The 16,998-nt window shown below is 39.1% G+C and overlaps 1 protein-coding gene across 3 annotated transcripts in view; it reads right to left on the bottom strand.

The window, feature by feature from the left end:
- Positions 1–16,998, bottom strand: part of LOC126402330 (oxysterol-binding protein-related protein 2-like) — a 35,735-nt gene that overhangs the window by 12,561 nt on the left and 6,176 nt on the right. For 2 of the 3 annotated variants that reach the window (XM_050064226.1, XM_050064225.1), the window contains exons 2-3: positions 7,297–7,657; positions 2,175–2,301 (exon numbers count right to left, since the gene is read on the bottom strand). In XM_050064226.1, the coding sequence (XP_049920183.1) occupies positions 2,175–2,301; positions 7,297–7,333 (164 nt within the window). In that variant the 5' untranslated portion in view covers positions 7,334–7,657. Of the gene's footprint in view, positions 1–2,174; positions 2,302–7,296; positions 7,658–15,722; positions 15,844–16,998 lie in introns of those variants that run through there. The other variant, XM_050064227.1, reaches the window with a different exon arrangement.

Genomic DNA, 16,998 nt, shown 5'->3' with positions numbered 1-16,998 from the left:
TTTTTTTTTTTTTTTTTACACTAACTACTGTAGAGACACGATTATGTTGCGCAACGCTTCCTCGTACAAAGAGTCGATTCTATGGACAAAATTCTAAAAAAGATTCCTAGAAGACGCTCTCCAAGAATTTTCTCTTACAATTAAGACTAGATCCTGCTAAAAATAAAGTTATTCACAAAGCATCTTAGCCCTTAAGAGAGCTCCTAAGGCATGAAACTGTTAGGAGTAGGGAGGAGGACTTTTAAGAGGCTTCTTGAGCAGAGGAGAAAACAGCAGAGAGTGTGTTGTGTTTTTTTTTTTTTTCTTTATTATACATTTATTTGTTTATTTTTGGTAATCTGTATGGAGCATAACAACCTCAAGGCCACAATACATCAGCTACACTGCCTGTTTCTCCTCTGCTCTTTTTTTTTTTTTTTTTCTCCTTCTTCTCCGCATGCACTGTCGCTATATAACTCGGGACTTAAGCACCTGTCCCTCAATCCCCCCTGCTTGTCCCTTACTTTCCCCTTGACACACTATGGTGTATCACGGCCCTCTCTGGTTCATATTAGGAAGTTTTTCCAATAAAGGCTGATAGGCTAGTCTCCAGGGAGGGTGGGTGACGGTCACAATTACGCACAGTATGGGTATAAAATACTTGACTGCAAGACTAACAGTGCATCAATCTTCATAAAAAGCTTACACCCTTTTGTGGCGCTAAGCTACGAAGACTAATGCAGACAGGTTTAAGAAAGAAAAAAAAGAAGAAAGAAAACAGCAGAGAGATAGAGGTAGGAGAAATATTCTCCAAACCTCTGAATGACAGCGAGTTAATGAACCACTACAGATTAGACTATGCAGGGATAATGTCTGGGGTCAGTCTCATTAGAGATGCGTTCACATCTCTCACCCAATGCAATAACACCAGAAATGAAAGTGATCACAACTGTAAGATATTTGGCAACTGGCAAAACGCAACAGTGCGGAAGTGATGGCTTGCGTGTATTGCAACCAGGGTTATTACAGTTATCTTGAGTAAAAACTAAAACATTTTAGTTGAAATGTTTTTGTCAATTTGGTCATATTCTGAACTTCTTAAATCTTGGCCTGACAAATAACCCCCCCCCCCCCCCCCCCAAACTAAACTGAAATTAGCAAACCCACTTTGAAAACTAACTGAAACTAAACTGAACTGAACAAAAATAAAAAAGAAATAAAAATAAAAACTAATAAAAATTATAATTATAACTCTGGTTGCAACCTTCAATCAGCAGAGTGATCACACAAACAATTACAGGACTTTTACAGTCTCCTGTTGTGACGCAGTTCATGTCCTTTCCACTGGATGCCTTTTTTTCATCAATCAATCACACCTTTACCAAAATGAGTCATAGCAACAGGGTCAGGTTAAAGTCAGTTGCATGGCTCAAAAATACGGACTGTTGTACAAAAGAATTAAACATATGTTTTTTTCCAGAGCTGATGATGGAAGTAGCTAAGAGGTGAGCCTACTCGCTTCCTTCTCAACTCTGCTGAGAGTTGCATGTGTTCAGTACCAATTGGGTGCTAATCAGAAAACAGCGACAGATAAAGACAAAGTTTAAGAGCTGAAGCACAAGCGAGCATCTCACCTATCCTGGACACAGGAGTTTGCTTCACACTGTGTCCTTGTTCTAATTAATTTACTTAAATAGAGATTAAACGTCGCAATTAAAATTAGTCTTTATTGTTATTTGATAACTGCTAACAAATATAACAATTTGATTTGGGGCAAATAAAATTTTAGAGTAGATTTCTGACCCATTTACCCAACCAGGCATGTGAAAAAAAACAGTTGAACCATTATATGTACTGTCACAAAGCTGCCTCTTATATTAATTGTTTTTTTAATGAATTCTTTTCAGGTCACTTCCCTTTAGCTCACAACTTCATATTTTCTATGTAAAAATGGAGGCCTCTAGAATGGGTAAGAATAAATGTCAATGAAAACTTGAAAATAAAACAATACACAGGGGTTCATCAAGTGTCATGGTTAAAAACAACAACAACAACAAATAAACTCAGCGCCAGTGAATAAGAGTTTTGACCCTGCCCACACAGTGTACTGGTTTCAGTGGGAGGCTTTAAATAGTTTATGCAGCTACAAACATCCAAATACACAGTTGGAATGCAGTGCAGGAATGCAGCAATACCTGTGTTTCTTGATGCCGTTCTCCTGTGGCACCGATCCGTTGTTCTTCTGACTGCTGCTGTCAAACACAAGCGCATCTTGGAAACTGGCCTCCGACACCCCTTCATACGACTCGTCCGAATCCAGGCCTGTGGGAGAAGAATGTGACATAAGGTTATAACAAATCAGGCTGTGTGCAGAATACCTGCTCATTCAGCAGTGTGATAACAAATACAGACAGTCGAATGCACAGAGACACATTGGGCTCTATGGTTTTGCTGGCAGTTGATTTTGGGTCAAACATGAACATTTTGTCTGCAACATTTAACAGTCACTGCCAGTGCATACATTTGTATACTGTTTTGCATCAGGAACTTTTTGCCTGTGTTTGACTGGCAAATTTTATTGATTGCCTGTAACTGTTTACACTGACCAACCTCTTCACTGAAACAGCAGTCGCTCACTTTAGAAACTCTTATACTATGTTTTTTAATTCATCGTCAAGATTCCAAAGTTTAAGATACACACATAAAACTGACATGGTGCAGCCATGTGGAAACATGACATGATGTCTGAATGTTTGCAATTGCTGGAATTAAATATAACACACTGTATGCCATATCATTACCATGCAAAACGGAAAAGTCAAAAAGCATTACGACAAATTGGTACAAGATTATATTGTCACATTGCAAAACCACACCAGTAATAAAGAGACACACCTATAGTATGGACTGGCAGGTTGTCAATGTGGTGTTACAATATTTATTTCTGTTGATGTCAGTCATATTTTTTTACTATTTGTTCTGAATAACGTTGCATTATTTGGCCTGATAACAACAGTAAACCTGCATGTGACTGATTGGATTCAGCAGAATACATGCTGGTATTTACCTACACCTGTGTGGTAGCCAGGACATCAAAATGTCATGAGAGTATTTAGTGCTGCAGGGTGGAGATGTGGTGAACTTAAGGTGGGGCCTTGCCAACGGCTTAAAATAGACCAAATTGTTTCTCATCATTTGGTAAACACGCCTACTCAGCTGTCAGAAGTAAGTCAAAGGTACCAGGTGTGTATTCTTACCATATCAGGTGAGCCATTTCAGAAAGGCAGAGGCAAAGGCCTCTCACATTGATAAACAGTATAATATGGTAAAAATACATAATGGTAATAAAATTACAGCGCTTTACTATGTGAAAACGTTTCATTTATATTTGGCCCAAAACCTGCTGGCATGCAAGCATAAAATCTGACTTACATCATGTCTGTTAAATGAGGGATCAGCCATTGTTATTAATACTTATTAGCCAACAAAGGAAGGGCTGGGCAACATATCGATAGTAGGGATGCACCGAAATGAAAATTTGTGGCCGAAGCCGAATAAAATTAAACGCTTGACCGAATACCGTTGTTTAGTTTTTCATTAGTTTTTGCAGATGAACCCCCTCCAGATTAGTGTTGTCATGGTACCAAAATTGGGACCTACAGTACGATACCAGTGAAAATATCATGGTTCTGAGTAGTATCATGATACCACAGCAAAAATGAGGCAGATGTGCCTTTTGTCATTTATAAAAAGATAAATCACTTTTCTATAATACATCAATGATATTTCAATGGAATAAATTACTTATTGACTTATTCATACTTCAAAAACAGCATCAATAAGTGATTAACATAGGGGGGATCAAAATAAAATAAATAAATAAAATAAAAATCAACCAGCCACCCTCCTCCCCTGACAAGTAAAGAACAGTCCCTTCATAAGTAAAGAACAGTCCCTAAAGTGCGGTGAGGTTTGTGGGCCGTTACCTGCCACAAAGAGTAATGTGAACGGCTCGTTTCCCCTCTGACACGTCACATACCTGTGTGCTACCACGGCTCGGCTGTCCAGGTACTTTTGGGCAGTCATGACTCCAAGAAGAGGACATTATTGGAGGCGGACTTCTCCGTCGCCAGTAAGCCGTTATCTTGCACCGCGGAGCACTATGGCCGCCGTATTTGACAGGAATACGTTACTGTTTGTGTCTGTGACCCCTGTTCAACCCACAACCGGCGGGATTCGCCTTTCGTTTCTGCTGCTGGTTGAAATCTGTACTCGCACAGCGTGCTCCTGAATGATTTCTTTTGCTCGCACGAAACTATTTTTAGTCGCAAATGCGAGTGCGGTGAAGGACGGAGTATAATATCGCCACACTGCCGACATTTTACTCTGTCTGTCACCGCACGCTGTTTGATTGCGTTATCAAAACACGCCGCTATTATTCGGCCTTGCTTTTCACTTACTCCACCGAATACTGAATGTGTGTTTTTTTGCAATATTCGGCCAAATATATTTGGTTACCGAATATTCGGTGCATCCCTAATAGATATTATATTAATACTGTGATATGAGACTAGATACCGTCATAGATTTTGGATATCGTAAAAGGCTGTATTACAGTAAAGTAATGTAATTTCCTGAACTTATCAGACTGCTGTGAAACACAAGTTTCATTCTAAATGTGTTGTATTGCAATGGTAAACTTGCAATTCCGCTATTTGCTGCAAATCTCCAAATATTTATAATATGCATTGTAATCTGAGAATGTCCTCCAAACATCTATAGCTGCCAGGGAGTGACCTTGGAGCAGAACTCTGTGATGAAAAGCTAGTTAAGTCTCGCGTCCTACAATTCAATTTTGGACATGCACCTTTACAGAACTTAGAGTTTAAGGATTAAAATTAAATCAGAAAATAATCACCAAGAGATCTTTTTTTTAAAACATATTTTGGGGGGGCATTTTTTTTTTTTTGCCTTTAATCGATAGGAAAGCGAAGTGTGAGGTGGGGAGAGAGAGAGGGAGTGATATGCAGCAAAGGGCCACATGCTGGAATCGAGCCCGGGCCGCTGCGGCAACAGCCTTGTACATGGGGTGCCTGCTCTATCCACTAAGCCACCGACGCCCCATTGAATTTTTTTTGATCCTAGGAAACATCCATCATTTAGAATTAGAGATTCAATGGGGGAAAGAAAGGAGATAATAATGCTAAGCTGGAAACCACCTGGTGCTGATCACAGCAAACCCCATGCACATGTACTAATGAATAATACATCTGCCCTGCTCTGCATCTGTCTCAGATTAGTAAGATGATCATAATAATGACACAAAGACGAGCAGACACACACACCCATGCACACACATACACTTTTATTGATATCTGCATGGAAACAACAACTTGCACACGACATAAAAATAGTGACATGACAATGACGTTACGTCAAAGTTGACACCTAGCAATATCACACAACAAAGACACAACTGGCAGTAAAGGTACAAAAACAATGATACTAATAACTGCTGACAGAGAACAACACCCTGCTCTGCCCTTCCCTTCAACCCAACATCAACACCATCAGGCCGGGAGCTATAATAATTCTGCCATAGTTTAATGTTCACCACCATAATCAATGTTGTCGACATGCTCTTACTTCTCATAATCATATCCCAGGATTCATTGCTGTCATTGTCGTGTTGTCAAAAATATCGATTTATCAATACACATCAATACTGAATATTTGAAATGGTTTTAATACTCATCTTCAATGCACTCATTCACAGTGCTGTCTTCTTGTCACTCGTCTCCTTCTCTCCAGTGGCGTATAGGCTTATATGCACATTGTTTTGTTTTGTACTGCACTTTTTTGCCTTTTAAATGTGTGACAGTGTCAGAGTCTTTTGAACATGCGCACTACTGCGGGAAGAATATTGTTTTAATTAACATAAAAAAGTATTTAGTTATTGTTAATGTTACTAGAATCAGTCTGCTGTTCTCTGCTGCTAATCCAGAAAAGAAAAGTAGTCATCATGCTATGGCCTTGTTATAATTATCTTTAATAAAACGTTTTCATTGTATGCCCTAAATGTCAATTTTTTTTACCATGATAGTAAAAAATTGTATCGAATATTGATACTTTTTAAAAGGTATTGTAGTAATGTCAGTAGATGTTGTACGGCGGTTTAGTGTTGTCATCATACAGGAATTTCCAAGATCACAAGTCAGATTTCTCACAATGAGTGAAGTCGCTCCAAAACCAAGAGAAGGATGAAATGCTCTCCAAAAAACACATCTGTTCATCGCCCATCTCTCCACAGTCTGGCGAGTCAGACCCCTGGAATGTTCGTCAAGCTAGACTTCTACAGTAAACAGTCATTTACAACATCCTCGTGAGTCGAAGCAACTCTTTAAAGATTTATTTTTAGCAAACATATTTTTTAATTAGCTGCTGCATGGATATCAGACCCTTCATGGCAACTGTAACATCAGCATACATGGCAACCCACTGACTACTTGTCTAATCTCTCCACAGTAGAGGAAATCTGAAACCGATTAATCATAAATACAAGTCACGATTCATTTAACTGCCTTCCTCAAGAAGTGTTGTCAGATTAATAATGTTAAGTTATCCGCTCCATCCCTTCTCTGCCTCTGCTTGAGCAGTTCTCAAAAAGAAAAACCTGAAAATGAACTGGTTGAGCTTTTACTTTGTCTATGTCTTTGTGTTTTTGTACTGCATTTGCAAAAATACAGACGTGAACACAGCTATACAGAATCCAGGGTGTTGCTGACATTACTGATCATGTCTGCAAGACAGCAGACCTCTGAATTATTGAACTAATCATCAGACTAAGGCAGGTTAGGTTCCACTGGATGGTATAATGCTTCTATAATGGAGACAAAAACACACCGTCTAATTAGGACTGACAGCCCCAATCGAGTCTTGCAGCAAAAACAATGTCACAATCCCTGATGCATACATGATGTGTTTGGTTTGTGACATTACAAAATTCTGTTAAGAATGTAGCTTATGGACAGAAGCCATCCAATCAATATCAATAATTGTCTCACAATTCTGGCATCTCTTGGGCATTTGGACTCAGCATTAATGACTGTCTCTCTAAGGAAGAACTTTTTTATTTTTGAACTAGCACAGAAAAATTAGTACCTGCTGCAAATTTTTCCTTTTTCTTTGACATAGCTCTTCAGATCAGCTGCAAAACATCTTCATTCAACAGCCAGGCATTTTAGAAAAAAAACAAAACAGACTAAACACACACACACACACACACACACACACACACACACACACACACACTCTCACCTGTGACGGCGTCGAAGAACTCATCCTCATTGTTCATCTTCTAGAGTCAAAGCCGACCAGTCGTTTAGGACAGATGTACAACTTCTAGCACATGTTCCTTTTGGTGGCGACCCCTCAGAGGTCCTCTGGAGGGAGACCTGTCGATCAAGGTCCCTCTACAGTGTCACCACGACGTTCACTCAATATCCAGGCAATGTCCCGAACTCAGTGTGATGCTGATTTCTGGCAGATGGCTTCACACCAGCAGGTGTCAATCAGAAGAGTCTGCCGTTTGATTGACAGACAGCACGTGGACAGCTGGTGCAACTTCTGAGTTCAGGTCGTGTTTCTTTGGCTTTGTTGAGAGAGGAAAATGAGCGACCTGTAGAAACAAACAAACAAACAAAAACCCATAAGTCTTGAGTTTCTGTAAACCAAGAGTCCTTTTTTTACCCTTAAACCTGTCACTGAGAGCCACAGCCAAGACAGACTTGTTGACCTGGATGGAGTCATAGTGTGCACAAATCAAATCTGTCTACTAAGAAGCACTGTGAAAACCATATATCACACCTAAGCTGTGATTTTTCTTAAAGTATCTGCAGTCCTCTTCTTTTGAGAATAAAGTTTGACTAAAATACACAACATACTATTGTTTATTAGTCCACATTTGAGCAATAATACTGTATATCAGAGCTGAACAAAACAGTCCGCCTTACATCTAGCAGGGGCTTTATTCTGCTTGGACCTAGAGATGCTGGACTCATTAGTAGAGGTCTTCAACGGTCCAAAATGACGGACCTGAACCCAAATGTACCCAGGAAACTCATTCCAAGAGCTGATTGGATCTGATAATTGCTACCCAACTCTATGGGTGCATGTCTGAAAGGATAGAGACCTGTCTATTTTATGAACCCAACAACAAGTCTAGTAATTAATATTGCTACTAAAATTGCTCTTCTACTTCTAAAAAACGTTCATCTTGGGTATATAATGTTTGATAATGTTTGAGATGTCCATTTCTATTTTATTTGATTCTATTGTCACTTTTTTGTTGTTGTTTGTTGTGATGTGAGCTGCTGTAACACACACATTTCCCCGGCGCAGGGATCAATAAAGTACCTTTGACTGTCTGCTACACACAAAACCATGCAACTCATGTCAACAAAGAAACTTGTATTAGCTACACAATATCCGGAACAGGAACCCTTTGTCAATATAGCAATAAAATAAATGAATAAAACGAACAAATAGCCTAAATCCTTGCAATAATAATAATTAAAAAAAATAGGCCTATAGCCTTCAGCTTTCCTCCACCCCGCCTCCATTATGCTCAACATTAGAGACGGAGATGGAGACGGACAGGAGATGGAGATTTTCTCATGGATATGGGCAAAATGGAGCAGTACCACCACAGATCGTGGAGGCAGTGTAGCGTAGTTAAAGCAAGATACGACCCTAGGAGACCATGAAGAAATTTAAATAATGGCAGAACAGAACAAATCGGTCATTTAGTGAAAAGACTTCCATCCACCATGTCCGGATGTTATGGCGTCATAGACCACTGCTGCCTGACTACAACGCTGCCTCTGTGTAAAGGTACAATATTACGACATCCTCTACTGTCGCCATGTTTGTTATTGTTTGAAACTTTTGACTCTGGCCTCTATTTCCATCTGTTGGCTGTATCTATGCTATCATTAAGGATGCATGAAAGTATGAGGGCAGTGACATTTATAACATTTTAAACGGGCGTATCTATTTTTGCACGTATACATGAGTCTTTATTCACCTTACTTTCGCTCTTGTAATCTCATCCAAAGTCAGTGTAATATTTGTTATGTGTTTCTCTCATGACCAGCGCTGATCACAGGTCTTAGATCAACTCCAATATTACACATAATGATAAACAGACCCAGAATAGAACAGAATGAAACACGACCTGGACACAAAGGATCACAGTTAAACATGGCCTAAACTCATACACCTGCCAGGTTGTGTCTTTAGTCCGAGTAGACCCAAGACGACCTCAACTCACAAGCTACAACAGCTAGTCACAATAGGGTTGAGTGTTACTTTATTGTAAGTTTTCAGAGGACACAAAAGGGTCATTCCCAGCTATCTGGGTTACCAGCTGAAAATCTGGTCGGCCTGGCTGAGTGACAGTCGTTTCTATCATGGCCCACTGAGTGCAAACAGAGAGTTTTCTAGTCCAGTAGTTACATAATCAGGACACCAGGCATTCTGGGTCTTTGTTACCTTCTGCTTGGTACATTGGCTCTTAATCATTTTAAACTCAAGACCCCAAATGGCCCTCAATTTTTAAATTCTCAAGTAAAATTTAATATTATTACAAACTGTTCTTGACAAGACCAAACAGCATAATCTTAAACCCACTTTATATGAAAATCAGAGCAGTAACAGCTGGTTCAAAATTGCCATTGAGCAACAAATGCCAGAACAATTTGGAAGACAATTTGATGACAGCTGTGGCACTTGTATGGCTTAGTTTTTTTAGTCTTCACTGTTGACCTTCGAAGTTTGCTTTCAGAAACCGTACTCTTTCTCTACATGTGAGCGAATCACTTCAAAGCAGGACAATGACCATGTATTAAACAGGTTTCTGCTTGGCTGCTAGTTGTGTTTGCTCCAAGTCACAAAAATAAATCTGGGTCACAGCCTTTGTCTCATTTTGTTAGTTGCTAAAAATGATAGGCTCTTATGTGTAGCTGACCAGAAATTGGTAGCCAAGAAAATAATGTACATTTATCCCCTTTGCATTTGGCTAGTTTAGCTTTAGCGAATGTCAATGAGGGTTGGAAATTAGCAACAGCCATCAGCCAAATGCTGGTAAAATATGCACATGGCAGCTAGATTTGTTTTGCTCACCAGACAAAAAAACAATGGTAATATATCAAGAGGCTGGTACATTGTAAAATCCACCAACCACAGTGGCAGGTGGACAATAAAGTTAATTTCCAACCCTCGTAAAGGTGACAGGATGATAACAGGATAAGATAGACGTTATGGTCTTGGTGGGACATTTTGGACATCACAGTGCCTGTCGTATAAAATCATAGCAAAGCTAATACATGTCGCCATTGCACCTGCCCATAATCTGTGAGTTTAATCCCTCAACTCATACAGCATGAAGTGACGCCAGCAGGTTAATGAGTATTACACAGTCAGTTAGTCATCATTTAAAGCTCAAAGAGTTTTTGAAGGTGACTCACTGAAATGCAAATGCTTCACTGTGCTGGCAGAGGATCACATTGTTCTGCTGAACAGAAAGGTAATATCACTTACTCATTGTTTGGTGTCACTGCCCACTTCACCATATTTTCCACAGTGACACAGAATACACAATGACACATCATTTATCCTTTTGTTTACACGCCACTATAACCCCCACATTAGTAACAGCACAAGGAAACCTAATTGGCATGAAATATTTCCCTTACAATGACACAGCCCACATAACAAATACGACAAATGTTGACTTCTTCGACTCATCATTAGCAGAAGAAGCTCAGTATTAAGCTAGACACAATCACACAGCAGATGTCTCCTTTGTAACACACAGTAAAGCTAAATCCAGTTCTTCATGTATTTCATCTGAAGTTATATATTTCTCTGAGCATCAGCACTGGAGCTGGATATTGAATACTTTCTGGGACAAAAGTGGGTCTGTACCATTGAGTACTGAACATGTTAAGCATTAAAAATTAGCACTGAATGGTTGGTCAATTTTTTTTTGTACTAATTTGTGCAAACATTTCCGGATTACAAATCTTAAGTTAAAATATGTTCATATTCTCCTAACTAAATGAACAAAATGGCCATTTTCTGTGTTGGTGCCAACACAATACCTAAGTTTCGGTACCAATAGCAAAAAAAAAGTTAATTTTTTTCAAACAATACCCAGCCCAAATCATGACATAACTTAAGTGTATTTATTTATACCTACTTACATTTATTTATTTTCAAACAGTGGCCAATGAAAACTGCATACATTTTTCCCTGCCAAATTAGGTTTCAAGGTATACTGCTGTATGAGAATTGATGGTTATCGTACCATGTACATTTGCTTATCTACAATATTCTTTTAGTTATTTTCAAAAGGGAGACTTTTTAAACAAACTTCCATTAAAAATGGCTTTAAGTTCCAATTATAATAATAAAACGTTTGTTCAACAAAAAATAAGCCTTCCGTTTTCATTCCTTTAGGAGTCATTCTGACTAATAACGATAATAATTCTGTGATACCGTGACACAGTGAAACTGCGATAGTTTCTGAGACCGTTATGGTACTGTGAAAATCTCACACCATTGCAAGTCTACTCTCATCACAGCTTCTGAGGAGCCTCCATCTGTACATTTTAAGTAGTAACATGCCAAACATACTTTGCATGCACATTTTTGAAGCCCTAGTAACATAGTGACAGATGTCAAAAGGGAGCTGGAAGTTGAAACAAAGGAAATGTTTGAAGTGTGAAAGGAAATGTTACGGAGCATTGTTAAGTCTATGTTCCTATCTTTGTCTACAGTGTTTTTAGGCTCCTTCACTGTTTCAAAAAACAAATCATTAAATGTTGCCCTGTGCGTTTACAGTGACCCCTGCATTGTAGGATATGATTAATTAGTAGCTCAGGCTTTTCACTGTTTCTGAATGTAGTCTTGGACATTATACACAGTCATGTTGTCATGGGAAAACTAGTCATGGAACAGCTGCTCATGTACTATTTCTAAGTTTGTCAGCATTCCAATATATTTCAGCGGTTAAAATTAAATCCAGAAAGAGACAAATCCTTTCATACAGGTATTCATTCCTGAAGGTGAAAGGCTGGATCTGTGGAGAAAAGGCGCTCTCTTTCCCTTCCTCTCACTCTGCCTTTCTCTACACAGTGGAAGGGTTTTACCTTTGCTGGTCACAGGTAACGCCTTCAGCACACAAATGAACCTGGGCCTCAGTGTCCACGATCGATGAGGTGGACAGAATGGGTGATATGGATAAGATGGTATTCAATTGTTTTAACAGCTAAAATAAAGTCCAATTTTGAGGTTCTTACTATGTCACATGCACTTATACTAACTCAATTAAAAACAAAATAAAGAAATCTAAAATAGGAGTTGACTGTTCATCAGCAAATGATATCAGCCAAGAGACCTACACAACAAAATCTGATATTTCACGTGGCCTCATAATCCCAAAGTCAAAGCCATTCTCTGCAAAAAAAATATGAAAATTTAACTTTTCAAGTGTTAAACGTGTATCCTTAGTCTGAGGTTACAAGGAAAGCTATTGTTTGCTTCTGAAGTCGCCAGCTTGTGTACCAAAACATGACCAAGCCCACAACTGTGATAACCCTTATCACACATACTTCATCAGTACTCAATGTTCTACCCATGTTCGGCAAACAAGAAAGAATCCACATAAAACCCGGCTCCAATCCAACAATTATTCACTTACACCCATTATAAAGTAACAGTAAAACAAGTGCTCCATTTCTTCTTTCTAGTGGTGACACAGTATTTTACTATTCTGCAGAGTTTAACGTTCAAATTGTTGTATCATATGATGGTAAGGTAAAACATTTGGTAGGCCAAAACAGAGCAATTTTATTTGTGCCAAGTCAATAATGAAAATCTTGAAAATCCTCTTTAGGTCTTTCTGCAGCAGCTCACTTAAAATGATGAATGACTCCATTTGCCTACACTACATCTTCAGAAGAAACATGGCAGGCGCTGGTGTGCCAACCCCTGTTCACTAAACTTAAGAAAAAATATTTCACAACATGGCATCTGGCACTGTGTGCCAAAAAGCAAGTTATGCCTATGTGGATGTCTGTGAATAAAGCAAACATAGATAAAAATGTAATTTGCATGAGTTATAACAGGCTCATCATTTTACAACCCTATGGCTGGTGATCTGTAGGATCTATTCATACCAAGAATAATGATGCTTTACTGAACCCTTCTTGTCAGAAACAGGCAGATGGGACTGGCATAACAGCACGGTGAGCAAGGGCTATTCAGTGACTGAGGCTGTAATCAGTAGTATTATTGCATTATTGGGTTGATGCAGTAAACTACCTAGTTCTGACTAGAGTTGTTCTGACACTGATACCAGTATTGGAAATGCCTCCAATACTGCCTAAAATGCTGGACTTCATATCTCCTGATAGGGCAGCCTGCCTTGATTGTAAACGCATTTTCCAATTCAACAAGTAGGGATCCCTCAGGGTATCTTAAACGTAATCTCATGACATAACAATCAGCTATGAGCCAAAACCACACCTGGGAGTCACCACACATTTTTTTACTGTGTATTAAGCAACAAGAAGCATCAGGTTGCACACAGTGTCCTAAGTCCTTGCAGTAAACGCAACACTGACTCAAACTCCAGACTTGTACAAATTGCTCCTATTGTACAACCCTTTACATGCAGACACAATTTTCAGAGTTGGTGTGCAAATGAGCGCACAGAAGCTGTCCAGATCAGAAGAACATTCCTTCTGATTATGTGGCAACACTTAAGAAAAAGTATGACGACGACTGGTTGAACTGCAACCCCCAGGCTGTGTTTGGCCTTTCTAAGATGTTAAACAGACTCTGCTACTTTAAGTGTTTCTGAAGCATGGCTGAGGAGGCACACTTGACATAGAGACCTCAATAATTAGGTCTGCATGTTTGAAAAGAAACAGGAACTGAGAATTAGTGCAATATCTGGGAATAGATCTTGGCTAAGATCTTAATCTCAACTGCTTTCATTTTTGGAGAACATTTGTTTCTTTGAGTCTCGTAGCAGCTTCAACAACTCCACATGAAAGTGAAATTAACTTCTTCAGTTTACCTGAGAAGCCAATGTTACACTATTTTCATTTGTACTCACTTAAACCTCAACTTTTCTATTCCACAGCTGTGCAGATAAAATAAGTACATTCACACACACTCACAGACAGAGAGAGAAACAGAGAGAGAGAAAGAGAGCTCTCTGATTGGCTGCAATAGGCTCTCAGATCATGTCGCTCGATCTGTTTTAGACTCCCGTGAGCTGTTACATAACCATGACAGACATACACACACCACAAACTCACTCCCCCATACTTGGACAATAGCTTATCACAAGTAACCTCAATCTAAGGCTCTCTGATTTCATAAGATACACACAAATACAGAAAAACATGTCTGACATGATGGCCGTAGAGATAAATGTTGGAACACAGAAGGTAAAGGCAGCCTCATCGTGTTGATGTTGACTGTTCCTTGATCTTAGGGTTTCCTGCATGTGACTCATTTAACACAAAACTGCTGACTACAACTTGACAATGTTAACAGAGCTCATCTTTTGGGGGGAAAAAACAAACAAAAAAAAATAATTAACAAAACGTGAAATGATGTTTACTGTCAATTATTTACATCAGACTTTAAACCCCACTGGGCCTTGAAATTATTACATATCCCTATTCTAGGGATGAGCCTACTACAATTACAGACAAAAAAAAAGACATCACTACATTACATTAAAGAAACAGGGGAAGACCCTCAATTTCAGAGTTTGACTTCCACATAAATAGGAGATGAGAAAAGTATCACATCATATTTACCGGATTTTACTGGCACAGAACCATTAATTTACAGAGACAAAATTAACAATATTCGTAACCAATAACTAGTATTGCCATGTATATGCCATGCAACAGTAGAAATGTGCCAACAGATAAAGATTTAACAATACGGTTGCTACCACAGGAGCTATTTAGGGCAGGCAATGTAGCCAATTAGGACTGGATTTTTGCGTGATCTTGTGATTCTCGCATGCTTTCATGAATCCAGCTGCGTCGCAAGGCAAAATGATTTAAGCAGAAATGGAGGAAAACAGCGAAGTTGTAAATACACTTAAAATGATCGTTCTAAGGAACCTTAAAAGCTTCCATTTTGAAATAATAGTTTAATGGTTTTGAGTATTTCGTTTTAACTCCAGTGTTGTCTTGTGTGAGGCAGTTGTATTTTGTTTTTTGTATGGAAATTCCAAATAAGAGAAACAAAACAATCAAATGTGATGAAGTACAGAATGGTTATTTTAAACTATTTTTAATCAAATTTACAGAACAGTTACTGCATCATCATGATGTAAAATTACATATACCGTGATAGAAGATTTTAGCCATATCGCCCACCCCTAACCATCTGTCAAAGAATGTAACTTAATTTAGGGTAATGTAGTAACATCGGTCCAGATAATCAGACAACTGTATAAGCATGTCAGCATTCAATATTATTATTAAAACCTCCCATCTACCAAATTCTACAGACGCCACAGGCCTCACCTCTTCATTTTGCCCTCTTAAAACAAACAGGTAATATCTAAACTTGTTAGCAACCCCACCGTCAAACTTTCCAAAGGCAAATAACCTCACTGCCAATCGAAACCTTGAAGACAAACCTACCGATGTGATTGTTCCATTCATAAGTCCAGTGTACAGATACTAGCCTAGCAACGTCTGTGTCTGCTGTCCTCCGAAGGCCGACAAAAACATCCAAAGCCGCAGGGACAAAGAGAGAGAGAGAGAGAGAGGACCAGAGAGACGGAGTGTGAGAGAGACGAGGAGAAAGAAATTAAGAGACTAGAGCTGTTGCCATGCGAGACGAAGCCCAGTGCTGAGCAATGATACAGCACACACATACACACACACCTCTTTTTTTCTCTTTACACACACCTACCTCAATAGGTGACACACCTCTGCAGTCCGTGAAACACATACCACAAGTCAATTTCACACACACACTCTGAAGCGCACAGGAAGAAACCCTGAAAGAGGAAACTAGACCACATCAAGCTTTAATGTAACCAACAACAAAAAGAACAATGTTTGGGTAAACTGGGGGCATAAAATATGCAGAAAGAGAAACAATTTAATTGAAGTTGTCTGAAACAAATGTAGGATTGGTGGAGTTAAATAACTAGCTGGTGTCTCATCTGAACAGAATCCTGTCTGTCCAGACCAGTAGCTTCTCAGAACAGACAATTGATCCCTCTCCAATACAGACGTTTTTGTCAGAAGCCCCTAAACCTTTTTACTAACTGATTTTTTTTCTCCGTTTCAGCTGTAGTTTCTGCCCCTTTAGAGAGGGTCTTTCTGGTGGCCTGGGAGCCATTATAAAGGGGTCTGTCATGTTAAAATGTCTGCTCAAACGCAAGCCTACAAAAACTAGTGTACAATGTTCACTAAGATTGCAACAAGCACAGGTTGTCACTGACTAGCATCAGTATTGGGACATGGATTTCTGGTGATGTTATTGATGTTTGTTGGACCTCTTGATCAGCTAGAAAAATAGCAAAAAGAGAAATAACACTCAAGCTGCTGATGGTTTAATTGTGACTATTGAGTTGAGATTCTTAGTTCCTGGAGTTTTTGGTCAAAGGGGCCAAATGACAAGCATCACACACAGGCACACACAAACACTGCAATGCAAACTCCGGGGGTTTTTCGGACCTAATTGTATTGCGGAGTTTTGCACAGCGGTGACTGGATCTTTGCTCTCAAACCACAAAAAAATGTGATGGCACAACAGTCTCCTTCAGTACATTATTCTATGCTTTCTTTTGATTTTCACATTGGCTAGTCATCCTGTTTAATTTGTCTTCTGATTAAATCAGAACCGTTGAAACAAGTTGTAGGAAGCCTCTGCAAGTAATTGGTTGCTGGCAGACACTCTGTGCTG

Source organism: Epinephelus moara, chromosome 16 (genome assembly GCF_006386435.1).
Source record: "Epinephelus moara isolate mb chromosome 16, YSFRI_EMoa_1.0, whole genome shotgun sequence".
NCBI lineage: Eukaryota > Metazoa > Chordata > Actinopteri > Perciformes > Serranidae > Epinephelus > Epinephelus moara.
This window is presented reverse-complemented; position numbering and strand designations above follow the sequence as displayed.